The 23,445-nt window shown below is 36.7% G+C and overlaps 1 protein-coding gene across 1 annotated transcript in view; it reads right to left on the bottom strand.

The window, feature by feature from the left end:
- DPYD (dihydropyrimidine dehydrogenase) overlaps nt 1–23,445 on the bottom strand; it is a 367,955-nt gene that overhangs the window by 326,224 nt on the left and 18,286 nt on the right. The window contains exon 2 of the mRNA XM_055815469.1: nt 20,536–20,646. Coding sequence (XP_055671444.1) covers nt 20,536–20,646 — 111 coding nt within the window. The remainder of the gene's footprint in view (nt 1–20,535; nt 20,647–23,445) is intronic.

Raw genomic sequence — 23,445 nt, 5'->3', positions numbered from 1 at the left:
ACATTAGCTAGCTCTTTTGAAAATGTTGGCCATACTGTAGAAATGATCTCCCTTAACGGAGTTGTAATAAAAAAGCTGAATTCTTCAGGGGAATGTATAAAACGTGTGGAATGTTTATTTCCACATTGATGATCTTATTGATATATAAAATGTTAACACCAATAATCACTTCTTATTCTGCAAATGTGAATTATTTCATCAGCAGAAAACTTTAGAAATAACTAGTGTTTTATAAACCTAAAGCAACATTATAATAGTAATCTAAACTGTAATATATTGCTGCAAGGATAATTATTAAGGGAAAACACAGCTGACATTTTCTGATTTATGCACACAATCAGAGATGGAGTCCAAGGACTGTGACATAATTATCTTCATGCTAACAATTTTTGTAAATCTCTTGACGGAATTTTAGCTAATTTTAAAATGCCTTCTGAAGATTAGCACTTAAAACTGTTGGGGAAAATAGCACAATTTATTAGCAAGGGTATAATTGTAAACCTTCCAAATACTCATTGTGAATATCATTTAGACAGTAACTCCTGCTTTAGCAGCTGGTATATAAGACTTCAGTTTATGGAATCTTGAAACAACAGAGTAGAATCTAATTAAACAGGATTACATGCCAAAGAAAAATTATTAAAAACAGACTAATAGAGAATTATTATAAATTTGGATCTACTTCTTTTGATGCAAACTTATATAACATTATGCTTTATTCCAATGAAACCTAAATATTCTTAGCAGACTTCTCTCTTGATTTGGAACAGACTGCCGTTCTATACTGAAACAACACAAAAACCTAAATTATTTCATTGATCTTCTCTCACAGACTTAAGCACCCATCTGCTATAGGGTAACATGGCTTACATATATTGCATTTATTCTAATGTTGGTGCTACAATTCATTCAAGTTATTCAGTAGCCAACAGCTGTACTCCACACAGGAAGCCCCCTTGAACTATCTTTGTATTGAGCAACTGACAAAACCAATGTCATTTGCCAAAGGGGTTTATCTAAGAGCAATCTTAAAAACTAAACAAGTAAGAGGATTTTTTTTTTTATCTGAACTGGAAGATACTATGATCTACACAATATCTGCCTACTAAATTCCTCCTTCCTATTTACTGTGACTCATTTTCAAGGGGTTCTTATTCCAAACAGAGGGAAAAGCAGCTTAAAACTGATACCTGACCAGCTGTTCCCAAAGGAAAAACAGGTGGGTTTTTTTTTATATCTACACATTCCTAATATCTGCAGAAAGTATATTGAGCCCTCAGGTATTTACATAACATTTGACAGCATGCCATTCATAATACATGAACATTCCTTATAACAATTTTTTCATTATGTGACATAGCCACGTTGGCCAGACAGGCTCTTTAAAAAATACAGATAACAATGCATCAAAAACAGCAGACTTTCAAGAGAAAACCAGCTCTAAGTGTTAGCAATCAAACAAAATCAATAGAGAAAATACTGAATAGAATTGTGGGTGTTTGTAATCAATGCCTAATGAGCACAACAGTGTTAATTTTTCTCAGGTTTCTTTAGAGAAATATTATTTTTAAGGCACTAAAAATAATGCATGTGCAAACTCAAACAGAAGTATCACATTTTCTCTACAAACAAGAATATATTGCTAAAACAGGACTGCTACTAGGAAACTCCAGTGTCTCAGACATTTTCTGAAACTGTACATCTGTTTTTCTTTATTAATAGCCAGAAATACTGTTAATGTAACCATGAATTCTGAAGTGGAAGCAGACAATTTCAGATTTTTTAAAGTTTTCATACTTTAAAATAAGGTGCACTTAAAGACAGGTAATTATATAAAAGTTAATTACTTGTTAAACATACATAACACTTTAGTTTGCAATTTTACCAGGACTGTGAAAGATCTTCCGATCTGAGATGGCATTCTGCTAACTTCCTTTTCATGCTGTTTCATGCACAAATTTCAAGTGGCAAGTTTATAACAGCCTTCATGTTCACATAAGGGTATGGTATCTTGCTTGCATTCAACCTGCTGTTGTCAGAGCAGATGCAGACACCACGTGTTTTGGCAATGGATAACACATCAGATAGAAGTGATACAGGGAGGATAAGAAAAGACATTCTGAAAGGACCAAGCATGCAACACAAAGAATAGTAGACCAAAGAAAGAAAAGAATCAAAAGCTACAAAAGATATGCAAGACAGCAGAGGCACAGCTGGATAATAAAGGAGCAGAGAATGCAGGTGATGCCACTAGACAGGACATGTTATAATGCTCCTCCCCTTGTGACTCAGCTTTAAAAGGCAGAGAAAACTTTGAGAACAAAAAGAAGGAAAACCTTTGCTTCTCCCACTTTTTTCCTTCTCTTCCTAGAACAAATGTTAAACTTGATCAGTAGATGAATGGGAGGACTTGGCAACAAGCTACTGCTCCCTCTGCATCCAAAGGGACACTTTTAAGGCTGCTTCCCTGTATGGGAGGGCTCTAGCAGGGAACAATACACATCATCTCTTAGAACATGACAAGCTTCACCTAGACACTATTTTTTTCTCAGTGCAGCCATAATCCTGCCTTTTTCCTACTGGAGAGCCTGAGCACTACATGAGAGCCTTCAGAGAAGTTTAAGATCCTGTCTGGGACCCATTATTGACAGCTGAATCCTCCAATTCCCCAGTACTCTTAGCATAAATTTACAATTTAATTCTTTAAGGCATGAAGTCTAAGTAGAGAGACACACGCTCCACAAAGAATTTCTAAATATACAATTTTTATTTGACAGTGAAAATACAACTAAGCAAAAATTAGTAAGAAAAAAAAAATACCCCAAATGCTGTACTCCCTCCCCTCCCAGTACTTGCCCATACCTCAACCAAGCTTGCTTCTCCCTTGGGATTCTTTACTCTGCTTAGACAAATACTCCCCTGACTCAACAAGATTAAATAAAATGAGAGTATGTAGGTAAAGACCAGACTCATACTGAGAATTAACATTTACAGAGCTCATAACCTGGAAAAAAAAGGAAGAATCTTTAAAATGCAGGTAGAACTGTACTCCTAAAAAATAATTATGTTCTTGACCTTCAACAAAGAGCGTAAGAAAAAACACACACCCAAAAGTCCCTGCTTTTTTAGAAGCCAAAGATCAAGAATTTAAGGAATTAACTCCACATATTTGAGAGTACCAACTTACAGAACCCCTCTTATTTTTTGTGCATACCTAAAGAATTATTAAATAAAAGTGCTTTTCAAAAAGTAAAGTTACAATGAAATGCTTAAACAATAATCCTGAATCTATGCAGTCCAGCCCTACACAGAGGAATAAAAGCAAACTACATGTAGCAGGCTTGCTTCCTCAGCCCAAGACTCTACCCTCTCATGTTGTAAAACATGTAAGGTACATTTTAGTCTCCAATGACAGTATTTTTCAGAAGTGCAACAAAAAAACCCCACACCATTTTATTTCATGGTTCTGTGTTTACCGTGCACTACAGCTCCCTGTAGTTGCCTCAACATTAAAAAAAAAAAAACACACAAAAAACCAACACTACAGGACACAATTTCTCAACGAATTCTGCGGAAGCTAATCTGCCTAAGCTATTTCTCATGATTTTGCATAAGCTTCTTTCCCAAATAACTATGAGAACTAACTAGGCAAGTATGCTGGCTTTGGCTGGGACAGAGTTAATTTTCTTCACAGTAGCTAGCATGGCAATATAATTTGGATTTGTGCTGAAAACAGTGCTGATAATACAGGGATATTTTAGTTGCTGCTGAGCAGTGCTTACACAGAGCCCAGGCCTTTTCTGCTTCTCACACCACCCCACCAGCGAGTAGGCTGGGGGTGCCAAACAAGTTGGGAGGGGACACAGCTGGGACAGCTGACCCCAGCTGACCAAAGGGGTACTGCATACCGTATAATGTCATGCTCAGCATATACAGCTGGGGGAAGGAAGAGGAAGTGGGATGCCTAGAGTGATCGCATTTGTCTTCCCAAGTAACTGTTACGTGTGACGGAGCCCTGTTCTGGAAATGGCGGAACACCTGCCTGCCCATGGAAAGTCATGAATTAACTCCTTATTTTGCTTTGCTTGCATACATGGCTTTTGCTTTATTTATTAAACTGTCTTTATCTCAACCCATGAGTTTTCTCACTTCTACCCTTCTGGTTTCTCCCCCCCACCCCACTGGGTGGGGGCAGTGAGTGGGTGGCTGTGTGGGGTTTAGTTGCCAGCTGTGCCTAAACCACAACAGCAACGTCCTGCCAAGGTCCCAGTTAGAAAACATATGCACCAGCTGAACCATATTCTGTGTACCACCTACTAAATTGTGTACTCCCAATTCTCTCCAACATCTAAAAGACTTGCATAAAATAGTCTTTAAGTGCCCTGGAAAGAGCCTGAAAAGATGCTAAATACAAGGCCAAGAGCCAAGGAACTGATGACAGTTCCAAGGGATTTGACTTCTGGGCTCCAAGCAACTCAATGTTTCTGTCCTGCAGGAGGGGTGGGAAAAATCCCATCCTCTCCTTACCTTAGTAGAATAAAACGGTGACAGTCTGCATGAAAAATACTTCAGTGCCTATGACATAGTTCTTGCCATAAAGATTGAGATGTTCAGGAAAGCCAAGTGTTTAAATACATTTTAAATTAATTGCCATGTGAAATAGCTAAATCAGATGAAAACCTGTTTTTTTTCTTGTTATCCAAAATATCATAAAGACAAAAAATTGTGGAAAGACTACTATATTTATATGTATTATTTACTATGCTCATCACTGACTCCTATCTAAAACCTTAATGTAACTATAGGGTCCACATACAGTAAGACAGCGACCTCTGACTACTATATACAAAGTCAGAAGAGACACATGGAAGCATACCAAAAAAAAAAAAAAAAACCACCCCAAAAAAACCCACACCACCGTGAAATTGGAAAGCATGTAAAAGAATGCACAAAGAACCACTAAATTGGTTTACTGGGAGCCAAAACTCTTTAACAGTCAACACAATTACATAGCTTTAAATATCATGCATCAAGCCAAGTTAGTCAAAATGAAACATTACGCTCATTGCTAAGGAGGTGGAATGTCAAGTCAAGGAGGCGGAGGTGGGGGTTGGCACCGGCAACAGCAATGGACACATAGCAACAAAGTAGAACAGTACCTTTGCTGTAAAATATTTTTTCTGTCTCAAAAAAATATTCAGAAAATCAGAGGTAGGGGGCTATTAAAATGGTTGCAGATCCTATGAAGTTATCACCATCTGTTGTGTCATCTATTTACAGACACATAGACATAATCAAAACTGAGGGAAAACTGCTCAAATAAGCATTATTTTCTTTGAATAAGATACCATTCATGTTTAATAAACTTAAGAATCTCCCAATACAAAATTAAGGGAAAAAACGGTACCAGTTTCTTTTCTGTAAGAAATGACATGAACAAGAACTTTCCTATACACACAAATGAACAGGGCTTATGTGTAGCTACTTTTGTCAGCAGGACATTCAAAAGTTCTTTTCACAGTGAAAGAGCATTAGGAGAATGCTGCTATAACACTGTTTATTCACATGCAGCTTGAAAACAACATTCCAGGATAAATATATAGCCTCTGGTCTCAGCTCCATTTACCACCCTAGAGAGAAGAGCATCTAACAATACCTCTGTAAGGCACTATGCACTCTTCTAGTTCTGTGTCTCATTTACTGTCTTCTTTGTAAGGTTTTTACTCCTTTGGAAACTTTCATGTCTCAACCCAAATAGCTTGCTTCTCCCAAAACCTCCTGGCCTGCCTTCAAACAGCTCAGACTGCTTTATTCCCCTTCTTGTCATTCTCTTAAAAACTGCTATGTTCAAGCTGAGGCGAGCAATTCAAGCAAGTTCCAAAGCACTGGGCAAGTACCTTCCCAGCAATTCCCAAGCAAGGAGGGACATACAGAGCCAAGAAGAGAAGTGTGATGCAAGGCTCCTTGGTGTGAGCTAGGCTTAGCCCTCTTTGGAGGAGTCTAGTTCAGGTCCCACAAGCAGTGCTCCTCAAGACATTTGGGCTAGGGAGCACACAGTTCCTGTGCTAATAAATGGGGTCTCTCAGCAGGGCTGGTTCTGTCACAGCATTTTTCTCACATGGCTATGCTACTCAAGTCTAGAAGTGGCTCCAATTATTGCAAGTGAAGGGCTTTTAGTTCCCAGAACACTGCACAGGACAGACCTGCCCCTGCTTGATGTGTTTAACTTGAAGAGTATGAACAACCCCCTCCTACACTACAACCAGAGCTTAACCTAGTACCGGTAGTATACTCATCCACATTTTACAATAAAATGCAATGACATCATTTTGAATATGCTATTTTCAAACATACACACTGAATATTAACTAAATAACACAAACTCTTTCTTTAAAATATTTTTGCTCTCTGGAAAACATACTGGATTTATTAATTGGTCCCCAGCTCCTGAGTTGACACTCACACTACTATCGGGTATGTGCAAACAGAGCAATAGGATAGAGCAGGGTGGCTGCAAAGCAAAAAGACACACAAATCATTATTCTTTTAACACAATGACCAAATTTATCCTTTTTGTTCTCAAAGCCATTTTTATCTCAGATTTTTAATTCTTACTCTTAAGCAGCAGTTTCCCTGTTTCGCTTGTGTATACATTGTTTGAGCTTTCAATTTTAAATTTTTCTTCAATAGTGCCCTATCTTTCCTTTTCCTTTTATTTTTCTTCATAACTAGGTTTTTTTCTCTCCTGTTCTGTTTCCCCACACCTGTTTACTTTTTTCCCCTAGTCCTTACTAATTATTTCATGTCTTTTGGTTTGTTTCGTTATGTGTCATGGCTTTTCCTTTCTTATTTTTTCATATTGCATTCCTTTATTCCACTCCTGCAGCTCTCCGATTTCTATGTGCTTGCTTAACTATTACCCAAATGGCTCCAAGCAGGACACACTCAAACTGAAGAATAAATAAATTAAAAGAAAAATACTATCTGTGGCCATGCGGTGTTGCCTAGCAACACCCTGTACCTCTCCACAGCTTTTCTAGAGCCCTGGTGGCAACAGAGCTTTTCAGACTTATTGCTACAAATATATGCAAGATCCTTCTCGCATTGTTTGTCCATTCCCTAGCAAATACATGCAGAGGAAAACATAAATGAGAAAGAAAAACTCCAGAGAAAGCACCAACAACAGGACTACTCTTCCAGCACAAGAAACGGCCACATACTCTGATGCACACTGCCCCCTTGTCTCTCAGGTACTCTGTAATACAAACACATGCAGTCATATATCACATATATCACTAATACTACTACTGTTACAATCTTTGAGAAACAGAATGCAAATAATATTTCTTATGTAATTAAAATTTCTGCTACATCCACCCAACTCTTAAATAGTTACTGCATATACATTACTGTCTGAGATTCATTGGCTTCTTACGCTCTCCCGAAGTTTCTTCTGAAAGCTTTACACTAAAGCAATGATGGCAGATAGCTCCCTGATTGTATAGGATAGGTAAAATGGTCCAAGCATTGTCAAAAATGCAATGGAATTATAAGGAAAGTGAAGTTTGTCCTAAAGCTTATAGATCCAATCTTAAAAAAGATTTTCTGTATCTATTATTTCTAACTACTACAGATGTGACTGAAGTGAAAGCGACGCTCCCGCCACCCCACCTTTTCTTTTAAAACAAAAGTTTGCTGGGATCAGTCATCAAAAGTTAGAAACAAATGCTCATTAACTCCATACTTTACAAAGTACTGATGCTTCAGCATTAGCTACACCGAGTTTCAAAATAACAGATATTAAGCCAGTTTCCCTGACACTCCTTTTTAATTCTATAGCAATGAAAGCCACCTTCCAACAGCCAATGGCAACTTCTGAGAAAGAAAAGTCTTTTTAATTTTGATATGGAAATAATGCTTATCCAAAGGACAAAAACTTTTAGGATATCAGGAGTCCTGGAAGTGGAATCAAGAAATACAAATACTAAAGCAAAAGATAACTACGTAATTTAGCTAAGGACCAACCTGTGATGAAGTCCCACAGAATGGAAAAAATGTTCAGTTAACATATATTTTTCTGAATGGCATCAAAATCAGTGTTATTACTTGGGGATTTTTTTATATAGCTAAATCAGCCTCAAAGCAGTTGGATGTCCGCATAGCAGAGTATCAGCAGCAAGTGAAAAGAACACACATCAGAGCGCACACCTTAAAAAGATATTTAACAGCATCAGTCCGCATCTGTCAGCTACAAATTGTTACGTCGTAAAGAGAAACTGCAAATGATCCACGGAGGTAAACGAAGGCCAGAAACTAATACATAATGAGGTATATCACCCCTGTTTATTAACCTCATTCCCACAATAACGTTTGTAGAAATTGAAGGCTGAAGTAAAGGTACGTAGAGTTGGTTGGAGAACACAGCAGAACCCATAGGTGATACTGGCCACCATAAAACACACACAGGCATTGTGAAGTCAAACACTTAAATTCAAAAGTGCCTAAAAAAGGTTTGCTCTTTCAAAACTTGATTTGGCCACTTCACATGTATGCAGCAAAACCACCAGTTTTAATGATATGATCATATGCTATTTTACACAGAAGTGCTGCCTGACTCAGAAGACAGAACAGAGTGCTCACTAAATCAATAGTCTCTCAACATTTGTGCTTAGTGTGTAGCCTTATTTACTGCACACTATTCAAAATGTTACTTGAAGGTACAACTATTTTCCCCCATGACTATTTCAATGACACTCATCACTATGGTATCTGAAGTGATTTAAAAGCAATTTATTCTACATACTATCAATACCCCCTTTTAACAGGTTGCAGGTCAGCACAGAAAATCTATCAAGTAATTGAGCATGCTGTATCAGACACCTATGGTCCAAAACACTGAAGTATACAGGAGACTGGAAGTGACAACTTGGATGATCAGTTACTCTCTCTCTTGCTTTCACGTTCAGTTCACATGCAGATTTCCTCACCCAGTTGATGGAGCCATCACCCTCTGATCAGCTGGTATTTCTAAATCATCTTTTCTCTTAATTCCAACCACTAAGCTCCTAGTCATTCTTAACTTCAGCCCTTGGCTGTACAGCCTCCTAATTGCAGTATTAAATTTATTCTTATCTTTTTTTTTTTTATTCTAAACTTCAGTGTCACAGTTCTTTATGATGTTATACTTCCTTCTGTATTGACAGTGCCTGTCAGCTTTCTGGGAAGATGCTCCTAATATTTATGTCAAGCTTATTAATGAAAATATTAAATGGTATGAATCTGAAGACTGATCCTTCAACAAGCTCTGCTCAAAGCCCAGTAGCTCTTTTTTAAGCACTACTCACTTGTTTCCTTTCCAGCCAGTCCCTATCCATGTTAATTTTCTAATATAAGCAGATGATAATTCATTATTAATTCGGTAAAAAAAAAAATCTTGTATGTCATGCTCTATCCCTATAATAAAGCCCAGTATGTCTTATTCCATCTTATATTTACCTTAAAGTGTTTACTGTATCTTTGCTTCAAAATTTGTTTTCAAAGTTTTGCATGCTGCTGACATGAGACTGACAGCTGCCCATCAATTCTGTCTTTTAACATACAGAATCTGCATCAGCTATTCTTTAACAAAGTGCTACAACATAGAGCTTGCTTTACTCTTAGGCCTATAATTTCACATGTCAATTTTTCTGTGATACTTTTATGGACATTCTCCTGTCCCTTTGACTTGAGAGATGAAACCCTCCAAGTTTTCCTTCTGGCCTGTGGGATAATAGCCATTTCTGCACTAGTCTGCCCATTAGCCACCTCTTGTTTTACCCCTGTTTTACTGAAACTAGGAAAATGATTTACACTGATTTTAGACAATATCTAGGATGTTTAATCCTATCTTCACACTGACTTTCTGTGTTCTTTTATTTCTTTTAATTTAGATAGCTTAAGAACCTTTCACTATTTGTTTTATATAGCTGAATAACCTTTTACTATTTGTTTTAATTTCTTTCACCAGGTGTGACTCAACTTGACTTTTCAAAGTTCTCACTTTTCCCTCTGTACTTCCTGCTTTGCCCATCAATCCCAATTTTTTCAATTCCTTATGGGTTATTCTCATACCTCTAAATAGTCCTTTTGAAGTTGTTTTCCAGTTCAGCCTGAAACTCTTCTTTACAAATCGGGATGCAAATTCCGGATAACTTTTGTATTTGAATTAATAACAAACTCCTCAAAATTCATGTGCTTTAGCTGTTTAGTTCAGTTCACAGATCTAAATAGTTTTATTGACTTCTGAGTTTGTCTTACAAAATAGTAAAATAAAGGTTGGCAATTCCATAGAATTTATACTAAATTAACACCCAAAAAAAGCCTGATGAACATTGCGTTTTGTGATTATCTATTCTATGACTTCCTGTTTACTAAATGTAAGGCTGAAGTCAATTCAGCTTGATACCTCAATTAGTAAGAGTTGATACTACTTAGAATTTTATATTAGCATTTCTGATTTAATGACTGTTACTAACAAAGTTTGTCAGTTATCACGTCAAAAAATACCTGCACCCTGCCATTATTAGGATCTCTGGTTTTCCAGGCTGTATTTAAAAAAAATCAAAATGTCTTACAATAATTTATCTCTCTAATAGCATTACGATCAATTCCAAGTATAGAAAGTTGTGAGGGTAACAGAATGAGGACAGTGAACTCCAGAAAATATAATTTCAATAGACTCAGGCATAGCTTGGTACGTCACCTGAAAGATACACTGATCAGTAAAGGAAAACAGGAGAAAGGGCAAACCCTGACAGAAATGCACAAAAGGAAACTATTCCTGAGCAAAGCAAAAAAATTAAAAAAGCAAGCACTTCACAGAACTTTATGATTGTACCGTGTCTCCCCCCATGGCCTGGAAATCAAAATCACAAAAGCAGGAAAACTATGACACATACCTAAGTATATAAATTTCTAAGTATAAATGAACAGCACAAGCACTGTAGGAATAAAATCAGAAAGCTAAGGCACCAAGTAAATTTCAGTTAGCAAGGAGTAATAATAAGAAGAAAACTGTTTCATATACGTGAGAAGTAAAAAGAAAATAAAGAGAAGTACAGGTTATGTATAGGAAAGGAGAGCAAGTAACAAATGATGCAGAGTGAACGGAATTATTCAGAGCCTTCCCTGCTCTCTTTATGAAGATGGCATGGTATGGCCATAGCTATTACTGAAAATACTATTTTTAGCAAGAACATAGGGTTGCAGGCTTGAGTATGGAAAAAAGAGGTTTGGGAATATTTTACTTTTAATCATACAGATGCGGTTCATCTATCACTGAGTCATAAAGGAGCTAACTGAAGCAATGTGTGGACCACTATCATTTGCACTCAAAGACTCTGAGGGCTTGGAGTTCCAAAAGGCCAGAAGAGACTGACATAATGCTTCCCTTCACAAAAAAGGGACTGAAAATACCAATTATAGCCCCCAGCAGAGAAAACTGCATGCATGTATTAAAAATTATAATGTGATATAAAAAAAGCCAACATGGGCATGTAAAACCAAAGTTAAATCAATCTTATTTTATATCATTAAGAGGATGAATGGACTCAAGAATAAGTGGTAGATGTGACAAATCTTGAGTAAACTTTTTTTAATATATATTCCATAGCACATTTTCATAAGCCCATTAAAAATGTGGTCTAAATAAAACAAATATCCAGTGAGTGCACAGCTTGCTGAAAAACAACCCCTAGCTTCTTTTCTGTCACCAAGAAAGGACCTGAATCAAGACACTTTATGACTCACCCAGGACCCCAGTGACTTGGATAGCTGGAAAAGAAGAAGGTACTAATAGTTTCTGCCGACACCGTGTTTGATGGAATAAGGGAAACAGGGAAGGTGGAAATATTGAACATTTTAAAAGTCATGATAAGAATTTAAAAATCAAGGCAAACTGAAGGGTCAGAATTTAGGCCATAAGTCAAACACAAGAGAACAGTGCTCTTGCAGAGGGGACAGCACATTGTGGGATAGTTCAGCATATGAAGTAAAGAAATTATTTCCTTCTACTTGGTGCTAGCTAGATGTCAGCTGAAAAATTGTGTAATTTTTCATCATCACAATTAGCAAAAGATGCAGAAAATGAAAATCCAAATAAAAGCAACAAAATAACAGTTTCCAAAAACAAGATCAGCAAAGAAGAGTTGAAGTAAAATAGAGAACAGGAAGGGTATCTAACAGGAATGTTCTAACATAACAGATTTTATACCAAAAGGGAACAATCATCAATTGTTCTTCAAGCAGAAGGACAAGATGACAATTTGATCTTCAACAAATTAAATATATTTTAGGAAAAAACTTGCTGTTGCATTGATTAAACACTACAAATGAGAAGTCTCCAACATTATATGCTTTTAGAAGTGGCTTATACAAATATCTGTCAAGAAATGTCTAGCTATATATCGTTCTGTCACAACCCAGAAATTTTCTCACTATCCCTCCCAAACCTACATTTTTATGATTCTATGATTAGATTGATTTCTATTTACAGCCATAGCCAAATTTAAACCTGCTGTGTGGAGACTCTATAGCATATTCTCAACACACTAGAAACAAGTTTGTTACCCTTCCCTAAAGTGATTTTGATCCATAAAGATTCAGTTTCACCCTTGCTATCATTTTACTGTCTGTTGCATAACTAATGTAAAATACTTGACACCTTTGTCTTTCCTGAATAGTGCATATCTTTTAAGGCAACTACACAAGTTGTCATTTGGACGCTTCTTAATTTGTTTACTTGATTTAGCAATGTTAATAACATTCCTTCTCACATGATACGTGAAGAAGGAATCTTCAACTTATTTTTTTTAAAGGAAAATACATGAATTGCAACTTGATAAATCTTCAAACAGAATGCATGTAGTAGCATCTTTATCTTTATATAAGGAAACCTCTTCCCCATCAGCTAGCAAGTAAGCAACAATAGGTTGCTGTTCTGTTCTCACTATTAAAGGGCAACAAACTTTTGCTGAGTGATTGTTCCACATACTTGCCAATGAAACTGACTGATTGAAGATGGAAGAAGTGACTCAGAAAACACGTACATGTAGCTTTCTGAAGACAGGAATGTGCCTCAACATGGCAACACCACAGCTCCAGAGACTGGACCCACCAGTTTCCATTACTTCCATAGGAAGCACACACACTTTAAGGAACATTCTTATACCAAGGAGTACCTAGCATCTTTGCTGACTGAAGACTCACAAAAACATTATTTCTGATTATCAATACTGGAAGAGATACTAGGTTTATTTTCAACACACTGTTCAAACAATACATCAGTTATAAAACAAAAGAAGAAATCATTATGAAAGTCTCAAATCTTTCCTGAGGTTTACCACCACAAATTCAGGAGTTCCTAAAACCAGGACGCTACTGTAAGCAAAGAATACTGACTATTATAAGCAAAGGAGCCACAACTGATGATGCAGATAACTGCTCTCCACTGTATATTGTGATAAAATTGCAGCAGAAACTGGTCAAGATAAGGTTTTCAAAGCTTCTGGACAGTTCTGTTGTACCTACATACTTTTTCAATCCCCAGCCTGTTACACATCCTTGCTTTAAAGCATGAAGACACTAGTGAGTTTTAAATATAATGCTACCAGGATTGGTTAAAAGATCAAAACCAAACTCTTCTCCCAGACCTGTTTATTCATACCTTAGTTATTTTTTTTATGTGCATATATGAATGATTTTTTTAATATGCATAAAAGAATTGACAGCTTGGTACTTGGAAAATTGTTGCCCAAATACATGGCAAAGTTGCAGACAAATTACAAGCTGGGTCTTGTAATGAACACTTCAGTGCAACTTAATAATCGACAGTGCTACCAGTCCTGTTTAAAACACAGCATTCAGCAAGCTATACTACTTCCTTCACACTAAAATTGGTCTTTCAGCTCCTTTTACTTCTAGTAAGCACATGTCTTCCAGGACTTAAAACACTTATAAACAGATCTGGTGAGTAATTACGAACGGACCATCAATAGCTCAGGTTTCTCCAAGAAACTATGTTCCAGCACTTACAATTTCTCAGCCTAAAGCTCATAATAATTTTTGTTTTTCTAGATTTCTAAACAGAACAGCGATGAGGCTTTTGCTATGCAAGAAGAAAGTCTAGAGAGGAAAGGAAAGAACAAAAGAGCAGTACTGGTTTCAGTATAGGCAATGGTTTACAAAAAAACCCCAACTGTGAGTAGCAGGGCTAAAGAAAGAGAAGCTAGCCTTGTTATTTGTTCAGTTTTCCAATACACCTACACAAGAAGGCACCTTTATCTCCATCCAATAACCACAGGAAAGTGCACATATAGCAATCCACGTCCGAAAGAATATTAAGCTAAGCAGAAGATGAAAGTTCACAGTGAAGCTTTAATGAAGGGGAATAAGTTGATTAGACTTACCTAGAATTCAGCATTTGCAGCAGACAAGCATTTTTCGTTTTGTCATATATGGATGTGTAAAATCAATTTGCAACTGTGAGGCACTTTGGTTTTGAAATGGTTACAATCAGAAATACACCTGGAACTAAAAACCCTTGGTGAGTACTGCTTTGTGAGAAGGGGAATCATCCAACATCAAATCTGTAGAAAACCAAATCTGAAGAACTCTGTTCAGAGGAAGTTAAGAGGTTAGAGGTGGTTTTGCAGAGCACCCCAAAAATGCCACATGGTAAGAAGGAACCTTTTGCAGCAGACTAAGAAATGATTTGGTATAACTTGCCATCAGCTAGTATTTACAATTTGATAAACAGAAAATGTGCATAAAAGCACTAATTTGTAGCAGTCAGGCAAGTTAGGAGCTGTTGAGATATTCTAATGAGTATACCTTAAGACAATGAAACTAAAATAAAACAGAAAAATCAAGAATTATAACATGCATTTCTTAGACCAAGTATAAGTGATGTCATATATAAACATTTAAACCCCTTTATTCCATTAAAATGGTTATAAATGCCAGCATATGGTATCGATAGGAGAAAATGCAGAGTAATTAGTTAATCTAAAAAATGCATGAGTAGGAGTTTGACTGCTAAATGATTAAACTGGTACATTTTAAAATGTGTATTAATATTTAATTATTGACACTATGAGAAAAGAGAAAATCTCTTGATGTTACTTCTCAGCTCTTTCTGATACTCAGTAACCCATGCATTATTCATATGAATAGTTTGTGCAGATACAGTCAATCACTAGTTAAATAAAAGAATCATTCTCAAATTCCCTAATCACCTCAGTAGATCCTAATGCAGTATTTTCCACATTTGGGAATCAGAGCGTTTTATTTAAAAAAGCAGTCTGGCCATGATGAATACAGTGCAGCCTGAGCGACATCAGTTCAAAGAATCAGATGTCAAAGTGCTCCCTCTAATGTCCCTTAATCATCACACCAATTAGTGGTTGAATAGTGATGTGATTAAAAAGACTGCTGCTATCCTATACCTATTCAGACTAGTAGAATTCTACATATGTTCTACCAATTAATGTTTGAATAGAGCAGCGATTAGAGAGACATCTGCCATTGTATATCCATTCAGAAAAGAGCTAAACTTGCATATTCATATGCAATGCAGACAAAAATAAATATTTGCAAAGGTAAACTATACATTTAGATTATAGAGATAATTGAGTTGATTCCCTTTAATGAATGTTCTCTATTTTACAATATTTGGGATTATTTTTTATTTATAAATACATAATCTTTCATCAATACATGTCTAAAAATGGCCAAATTATTCACTAAAAAAGCATTTATTCACCAAGGTTCTTGATTTCAGGCCTTGGGTAACTGGGTTTCATATCTACTTGTTTGCAATTTGCACTATTTCTGCTTCAACCCATGAGTTATTTGTGAGCTGATAACTTGATTATTCTGTACGTGTGGTACACTATTGAGCACAAAAATCACATGGCATTTCTCCATCTTACTGGAAGGAAGTACTTAAGAGTAACACACTGATTAGAGCTGAGAAAGAATCATCATATTTACAGGTTCTTTTGGACATTTGTACACCAAGAGGTACTCAAAAAACTTTTTTTTTTTTTAAGTAAGAATTTCTTTCTGCAGATGTTCACAGATAGCAGTGACAGCCACAGAAACACTACCAAAGTGAAAAGCAGTTTGAAGTTTTAGCAGACAATTATTACTACTGTTTTAAGGGAGTAATTGCCTCCAAATTTAAAGAGCAACACGATCTTTAACACCTTGCAATGAATTGCAGGTCTCACTTTACACTGTTAGCACAAAGCAGTCTGGTAGCTCTACCTTAATGTTGCACAGAACGACTAGGTGAGGAATTTGGTTCACTCTAATGGCTGGAAAGAGCCACAGAATAGTTAAAGACTCTTGCCCCAAAGTGATGCCCTGCAAAAAAAACAGCTGAGCTTAACAATTATTTTGTTTAAGAAAGGCAGGCTCTTGTTGCACAATGCTGATTGGGCTTAGCAAATGTAAGGACAAAGAACAATGCTCCTACTGCCAGAAAATCAATACTGTTACAGGCTATGGCAATTAACTACAAACCAATTTAAACCCCATTTCCTTTTCACCTTTCTTGCCTTGTTGAAATACTTCCAACTCTTCCATCTGGAGCAATTATGACTATTATTTCTAAATGCAGAAACTGAAGAAAGTCTGACTACATAGGTGGGTTTATAACATCTACTCACCTCTCCTTGGTAGGTACCTCCAAGGTTTCACTACAAAAAAAGACTGGACTACAATATCCCACTGAATCCTCCAGTGACAAGTGATTTTATAAAAATTGAGGAGGTAAATTTCATTAAAACAACAAACCACACGTGTACAAGGTAAAAGCAGCCCTTGTCCCATAACGCTTAGAAATCTTATCCGTAAAGCGAGGAATTCAGTGTGCTGGGTGTAATGCAAATGCACACAATGTGTGCCCATCTAGGTTCGTGATTTAAACGTCAGCAAGCACAGAATACATACAGAAATGGAATTATAGACAGTTGGAAACCATAAATAAAAACATAAATTGATGTCTAAACAATCCGTAACTACCTAGGAAAACCCTGAAATCAAAGCAAGTCCTCTGAGCTTCCCCTGTTCATTCTTTTGCTTTAGTTGTATCTCTAAATTGATGACCTAATATATCTAAATTTTGCTTCCTTCTCCAAGATTTACTATTAGTATAGCCATCTCAAAACTCTTCTACTTTTAATTTCTTCTGGCCAGTAGAAATTTTTGTTTCCCCAGACAGACTAGTGGCATCTGTTTATAACACCTTTCAGCATGATACGGAAGAAACCCATGTTAATGCTCACCTTTAGCACTGTTCCAAGGGTGACTCAGCAATAAAGAGTTTACCTACTCTGACATAAATCTCCGAGTTAAAATTTCAGAAGGAAAGCTGACTGATCCTGCACCTATAGCTATAAGTCATTTCTACATCAAAATATGGTTGACAACACAGTAAATAACCAATAGCACTCATCAAAAGTATAATTGAAACTTCCTTAAGGAGAATGTTTTTCCAATGCTGAGGAAAGATATTGACACTCATTTTCTACTTCAAAACTCATTTAATGGGCAGTGCAAAGTGTCTCAGAGCAAACTAGGAGTTAAAATTTCACTTGTGTAATTATTTTGAGGAAATATGTAAGTCTGCCATCTGGAAGTGTATTAGACATTACAAAGTCACTGTGTGCATGCCTCAGCAGATGCAGCTTTTGTTCAGAGTTTTGAGGGCTGCTAATTTAATTAGTTTTGTATTTTCATACTCCCACCTTCCCTCCAACAGTAATTCTGCAAAGGCAGCGTCCGTACAGCTTTAAAAGAATCCAAAGCTAAAAGCTAAATTCAGATTTTAAGGAAATGCAAACAAGCATACTTCCTATGGACCTTGACCTGTTCATTACCTGGCCTCAACTTTACTGTCAATGGCTTTTTAGACCCTAATACAAAATTGTGCGCAATGTATCCTTTTCCACATTAGCTTTCTTGTTTTAGAAAGGCTAGGAAAAGATTCTATCATTTTGTTTAATTTGTTTATTAAAACCACTCAACAACAATGATTTCAAGAATGTAAGAAGTCTCTCATTTCTTCCTAATGCCTTTTATGTAATGGGATACCAGACAAATGTTTAGGTTTGATTTCTTCAGTCTTGGAGGTCTTGTTCTGCCACAGTAGTAAGCTACGTGATAAATCTTGCACAGTAAAAGTAAGCTACATATTTCTGAGTAAAGAAAACTTTGTCAGTTCTAAAAATTACAACCATTACTGGTCTAGAAATAAGGACTACCCCTTTACAGTTTCTAGTATTTTACATTTATCAGAACTTGCAAACTAAACAACGTGACACTTCTACCAAATAATTCATAATATACAGTATAAGAACTCGCTGTGATAATGGTGGTATGTTCCAGCTGTATCTATTTGCTTGTCTCTTAACCTTTAATCCTGTAAGTTGCAACACATGACAGTGTGTCAGTCTGTCACAGATCTCCATGCAGTAATGCAGAACTATAAAATCAAGTTGTTTATTAGATTGTAAACCTATGCCAAAACAACATCCTGCAACATCTGACATTCAAAAGAAAATCCATCTACATCGCACAAGCTAGCAATGAACCCAAAATCAATGCTGTTTGCACAGCCCAAGAAGTTCAGACCTCAGGGATGCAAGAACATTTCAGATACCACGAGGTACGCACACACAACTATGTGAAGGAACACAGGAAGAGAGACAATTTCTAGAAAGCTATGTACTTCCACAATTAAATGCAAAACCTCAACTATCAAATATTTTATGAATAAACTGAATGCAAAAAACCAAACACAGCTGATACGTGGAGAAGCTCAGAGATAAGCAAGTGACCTTAAACCCTAGAAGCTTTCAAAAATGTGTGTTAACACACTCGGTAGGAAGATTTATATATATATAAGTGTATGCTATATTTTGAAGTTTAACTAGGATAATTTATATTGGAACAGCTAATCAGGTTACAGATACCTACCTGCCCTGCTGCATGGATACCTGAGCTTCTCAACAAACAGCTTCTGAAACAGAGGAGTTTACATCCCAGTGTTGATTTTAGGTCACCTGAAAACATAACGTAAACTGCAGCTGTCCAGGAGCAGCTTGCTGAGCAGCTCAACTATCTGTGCAGCAGGAACAGACATTTGTGGGCAATAACTGCATCAGACATGCCAAAATAATCATCCCTGTTCACAAACAGAAACTTGTCGTGTACATTAATTTCTGGTTATTACAACATTATTAAGCCAATAAATAAAATAAGAAAATAGGAATATTCACTATAGTAAAGAGACAGATTCTTATAATCAATGCTATAAAACAGGAAAACTATTGTAGAATATAGTTGAAATGCTAAGGATACCCTGGGTTGGTGCTCCTCCCAGCAAGTATTTGTGGGTCACACTGGATTTTGAGAAACTGAGAAGCTTGGAGGGGGGGGGGGTTTCGTTTGTGTTTTGGTTTGGTTTTATTTTTTTTATTATTATAAACTAATATCAGCTTTCAAACCTGAATTTTCCTACTTAGTGGGAGAAAGTGTTTTGATGACACTATGAAAAGACAGCATAACATTATACCCATAAGGGAAATAGTTTGCAGATATAGTACTCTACCTAAAAGACTTCTGAATTTAGAGGATTATCTAAGAGAATCTGCAGGAAGACAGTAAAACCACTACAAACCTTCTAATCAGATGAGAGATCAAAGAGACAACAAAGTCTGATAGGATGAGATGAATATCACACTGAGACTAAGAATCTGAATACCTAGAGAGGAAATTATATCTAATGGCAGAAATATTGAAGAACACAGACAGTTTCTAATGAAAAAATATTTATTCTTAAACCACCTATTTCCTGAAAAATGCAATGCACAAAATTTAAAATCCAGAGCCATGTTTTAATCTAAGCTTTATATATTTATATATAACATATATACATAGGGCCATCTATATATAGTACACGTATAGGTCGATACATATATATAAAAAAATATGTAAAACATAAGTACAGATGATGGGTTCCCCCAGTTCTGTACTGGAACAAAACTACCTTTAACAGTCTTTAAAAGGATAGCTAAGTGCTGCTCTACCCGGTGTTACTCTTGGAAAACAGAAAGGAAAGGAGCAAGTGGCAGAAGAGGCAGCTGATGCTGGCTACCCAGGGAGAGCGGCTCTGCGAGGCACGGGAAGTGGTGAGCCAGCTGTGATACTGCATGACACTTGAGACTGATCACACTCCATTACAAAAGGGGAAAAAGTTGCATCAGAGACTTACTAAATCACCAAAAAGGAAAAAGGTACGGCATGTACTGGGTTCTGAAAAGTAAACAGCAGATCACAAAGTAACTGCATTTACAGGAACAGAACTAGGAGCCAAATTCGGCTACTGAACAACACAGGAAACTCACATTTGAATTTCTCACACAACTAACAGCCTCAATGACTTATTGCATGTTCCAAAATAGTAAGCCCAAAAAATAAACGTGCACTTACTGAACAGCTTTTGTCAGAATTCCTTTTCCATTGCTTCTTGACTTGTTTCTTTGCTGCAGTTGAATGAAGAGTTGCATGCGTCTGTTTTCGGGGATTTAAAGCCAGAATGTTCTGTAGAAAGAGAATGTAAAATATTAAAATATAGATAAAATTTCAAAAAAAGTTCAAAGCCTCTTAAAATCGCACCTCACAGTTACAGTGATACGCAAAACTAACAATTACTCCCCATTGTAGCCCAACTTGATAGTAATTTGCTTAAGATTTGTACTTTCCATACTACTTAAGAGTATGAATATTTAGACATTTCTTGGACTGTTAGAAAACAGAATTATATTTAGTGGCCATGATAATGTTTTCCATTCCTGGATGGTTGTTATGTACAGCATACAGAAACACATAATTCTGCCTCATCGTATCACTCCAAGTAACACTTGTAAAGCAAAACAAGCAAAAAATTTTTACAATATAGGGGTTGTATTGTTTGCACCAAAGAGAGCAACTCAAATCAAATTAGCTTATTGGAACTCAAGCTCTTTTTTAAAATCAGACAAATGACAGGTTTCCACAGCAAAACTGACCTCATTTAATTCAAGGGGTGAGAGCAAACAGTGTGCAAATGACAGATCCAGACGTGGGTCTGTGATAGAGAACCAAAACTGTCATATTCTTGGTTGTAACTCCTGGAATCGGTTTTGTAAGTTTTCCTTTAATAAAACTAGACTTGAGCACTATACTATTCCACTGTGGTGAACAGGGTGTGCTTATTCTGTTACTGTATGTCAAAGATGTGCGAGACTGACTTACAGAAATGGAGACAGAACGTGATGAGTATGATAGGGCTATCAATACTCTATCAGGATGCTTCCTTATTTTAAAAGTCTGCCTGAGCGGGTGATAATGTTGCAGAAGTATTCTCTTGTATTAAGATTTTATTGTGCTGATGTTTGTGGGGACTTTTGGGGTTTCTTTTTAAATGCAAAGGGTTCACTTTCTAATCAACTATTTCACGTTTGACTCTGGACTGATCAGTAATCCATTTTTCCCACAAAACAGAAGTCCCACTTACTTGCAAAGTTTACCTGCAAATAACAACATAGCCCAATACAGCAACATGTAGATTGGCTAAGGCACAAAGAAACAAAAAAGTGGGGTGCAATATTAAAAAATGTATAGACTAGATAGCAGCCTACATGCTGCTGACTTTCAGGAAGAGTTAGAGGATGTTATTAGATGTGCCTCTGCAATTCCAGCAGTAAAGACTCTGCTCCATTTCTGGGTGTTCCCCAGCTGAGTACCTCAGGCAAGATGTGGCAACCAAACGCATTCAGTGGCAGTTTATGCTAATTTATTTCATTCTTAATTAAAACAGAGCAGGGACATTCACATAAGGGATGTCACTTACAGCATCTCAGTTGCTACTTTGATTTCTCAAGATGATCAAACTCAACTGTCAGAGCACATCTGACTCATTGGTGACAGGATGCTGAGTGCCCAAATCACCCAAACTGGGCAGTAGGGTCCTGAATCAGATGTACACTTTAGCAAAACTTTGCCTACTCTCTTTTGTAATTGTTTAATGCAGTACCCTTGGCCATGAATATTATAATTATTTTAGCAAACTGAAATGAATTGCAAATTTCTAGTAATAAACTGTAACAGATGTACTCCACTGGGTACAGCACCAGTTGGTTTAAAACATGGAACAAATGGTGGGGCAAGCCAAGGACGGAAGAATCCCCATATGTTTGCTCCTGTTGGAATTCTGCAGCAGGAACATGGCTCCAAGCGCAACAGTTGCAGAAATCCAAAAGGACTATGTAGAGCAGCATGTCCCAGAATTAAATCTGAAATAAAACTGGCACATAACATACTAAATCACACATACAATGCAAAAATTGCTTATATTCCCACTACCTAAATAATATACTCTCTGCCTAAATCTTGGATTGCTGACCAAGGTGGCTGTCCTACCTAGAGGTCTCTGGTGTTTAAGAACTACTCAGAAGTTAACTGCCTAAATGGGAAAGCAATGTAAATGCTTTTGGGTCTGTTAAACTGTCAGAATGGAAAATTAGTGAGGGTGCTTTCTTCTTATTCATTTCAGTTCCCTGGCTGATTTTCCACAGCTTATGGCTAGTCAGACATTTAGTAAATTTAACAAATAAATTCAGGTAGGTCAGCCAGTAAGTGGAAAATTACTGAGTAGAAAATTCTAGGAGTGTTGCAACTAACACTTAATGTGTGCACCCAGCTAAACAAAACTAAACCACCCTGGACAATCAAGAAAGGAATCCTGAAACTCCAAACCTCTCAAACACACTAGCCATCTGACCAAAGGGGGGCAGCTCATTGGTGAGGAGAATTATTTGAGCATCTGTAATCTTGCTTGCCCCAATCCCATGCTTATTCTGCTACATAAATTCTCATTCTTGCCAGATGAGCTGTTGTTTGATCTCTCCAGATGTTGAAAGGGCACGAATCAAGCTCCCCAATGGAGGATGTGGGTACATAATACATCACTTTTCAGAATACTACGACCTTTGGATTTCACATTAAGATCCTATTTGTATAGTAATGGCAAATCCATGAATTATATATTTTGTGGTTTACACAAATGGGCACATTTATTTCATTAAAAATAAAGTAGATATAAATCCACTATCATTAATGGCTGCAAAGCAGAATACAATGCTGCTGTATTTTTTTAGAAATCTATGTACTATGTTGATGGAGAAAGAAATAGGGCTGAGTAAGTACACAGAAGTAAATTCAGCCCATGTTGAGTACACACTTGTGGTACAGCCACACAACATGAATAGTAGAGTTAAGCTTGAAGCTTTGCACAACACCGATCATTATGGGTGCCACTAAAGTATTATACTTTCTCTCACTATTTCCATAGATTAATCT

Source organism: Falco peregrinus, chromosome 10, assembly GCF_023634155.1.
Source record: "Falco peregrinus isolate bFalPer1 chromosome 10, bFalPer1.pri, whole genome shotgun sequence".
NCBI classification, from domain to species: domain Eukaryota; kingdom Metazoa; phylum Chordata; class Aves; order Falconiformes; family Falconidae; genus Falco; species Falco peregrinus.
Note: the sequence above shows the minus strand (reverse complement) of the source record. Positions and strands in the feature narration are given on the sequence as shown.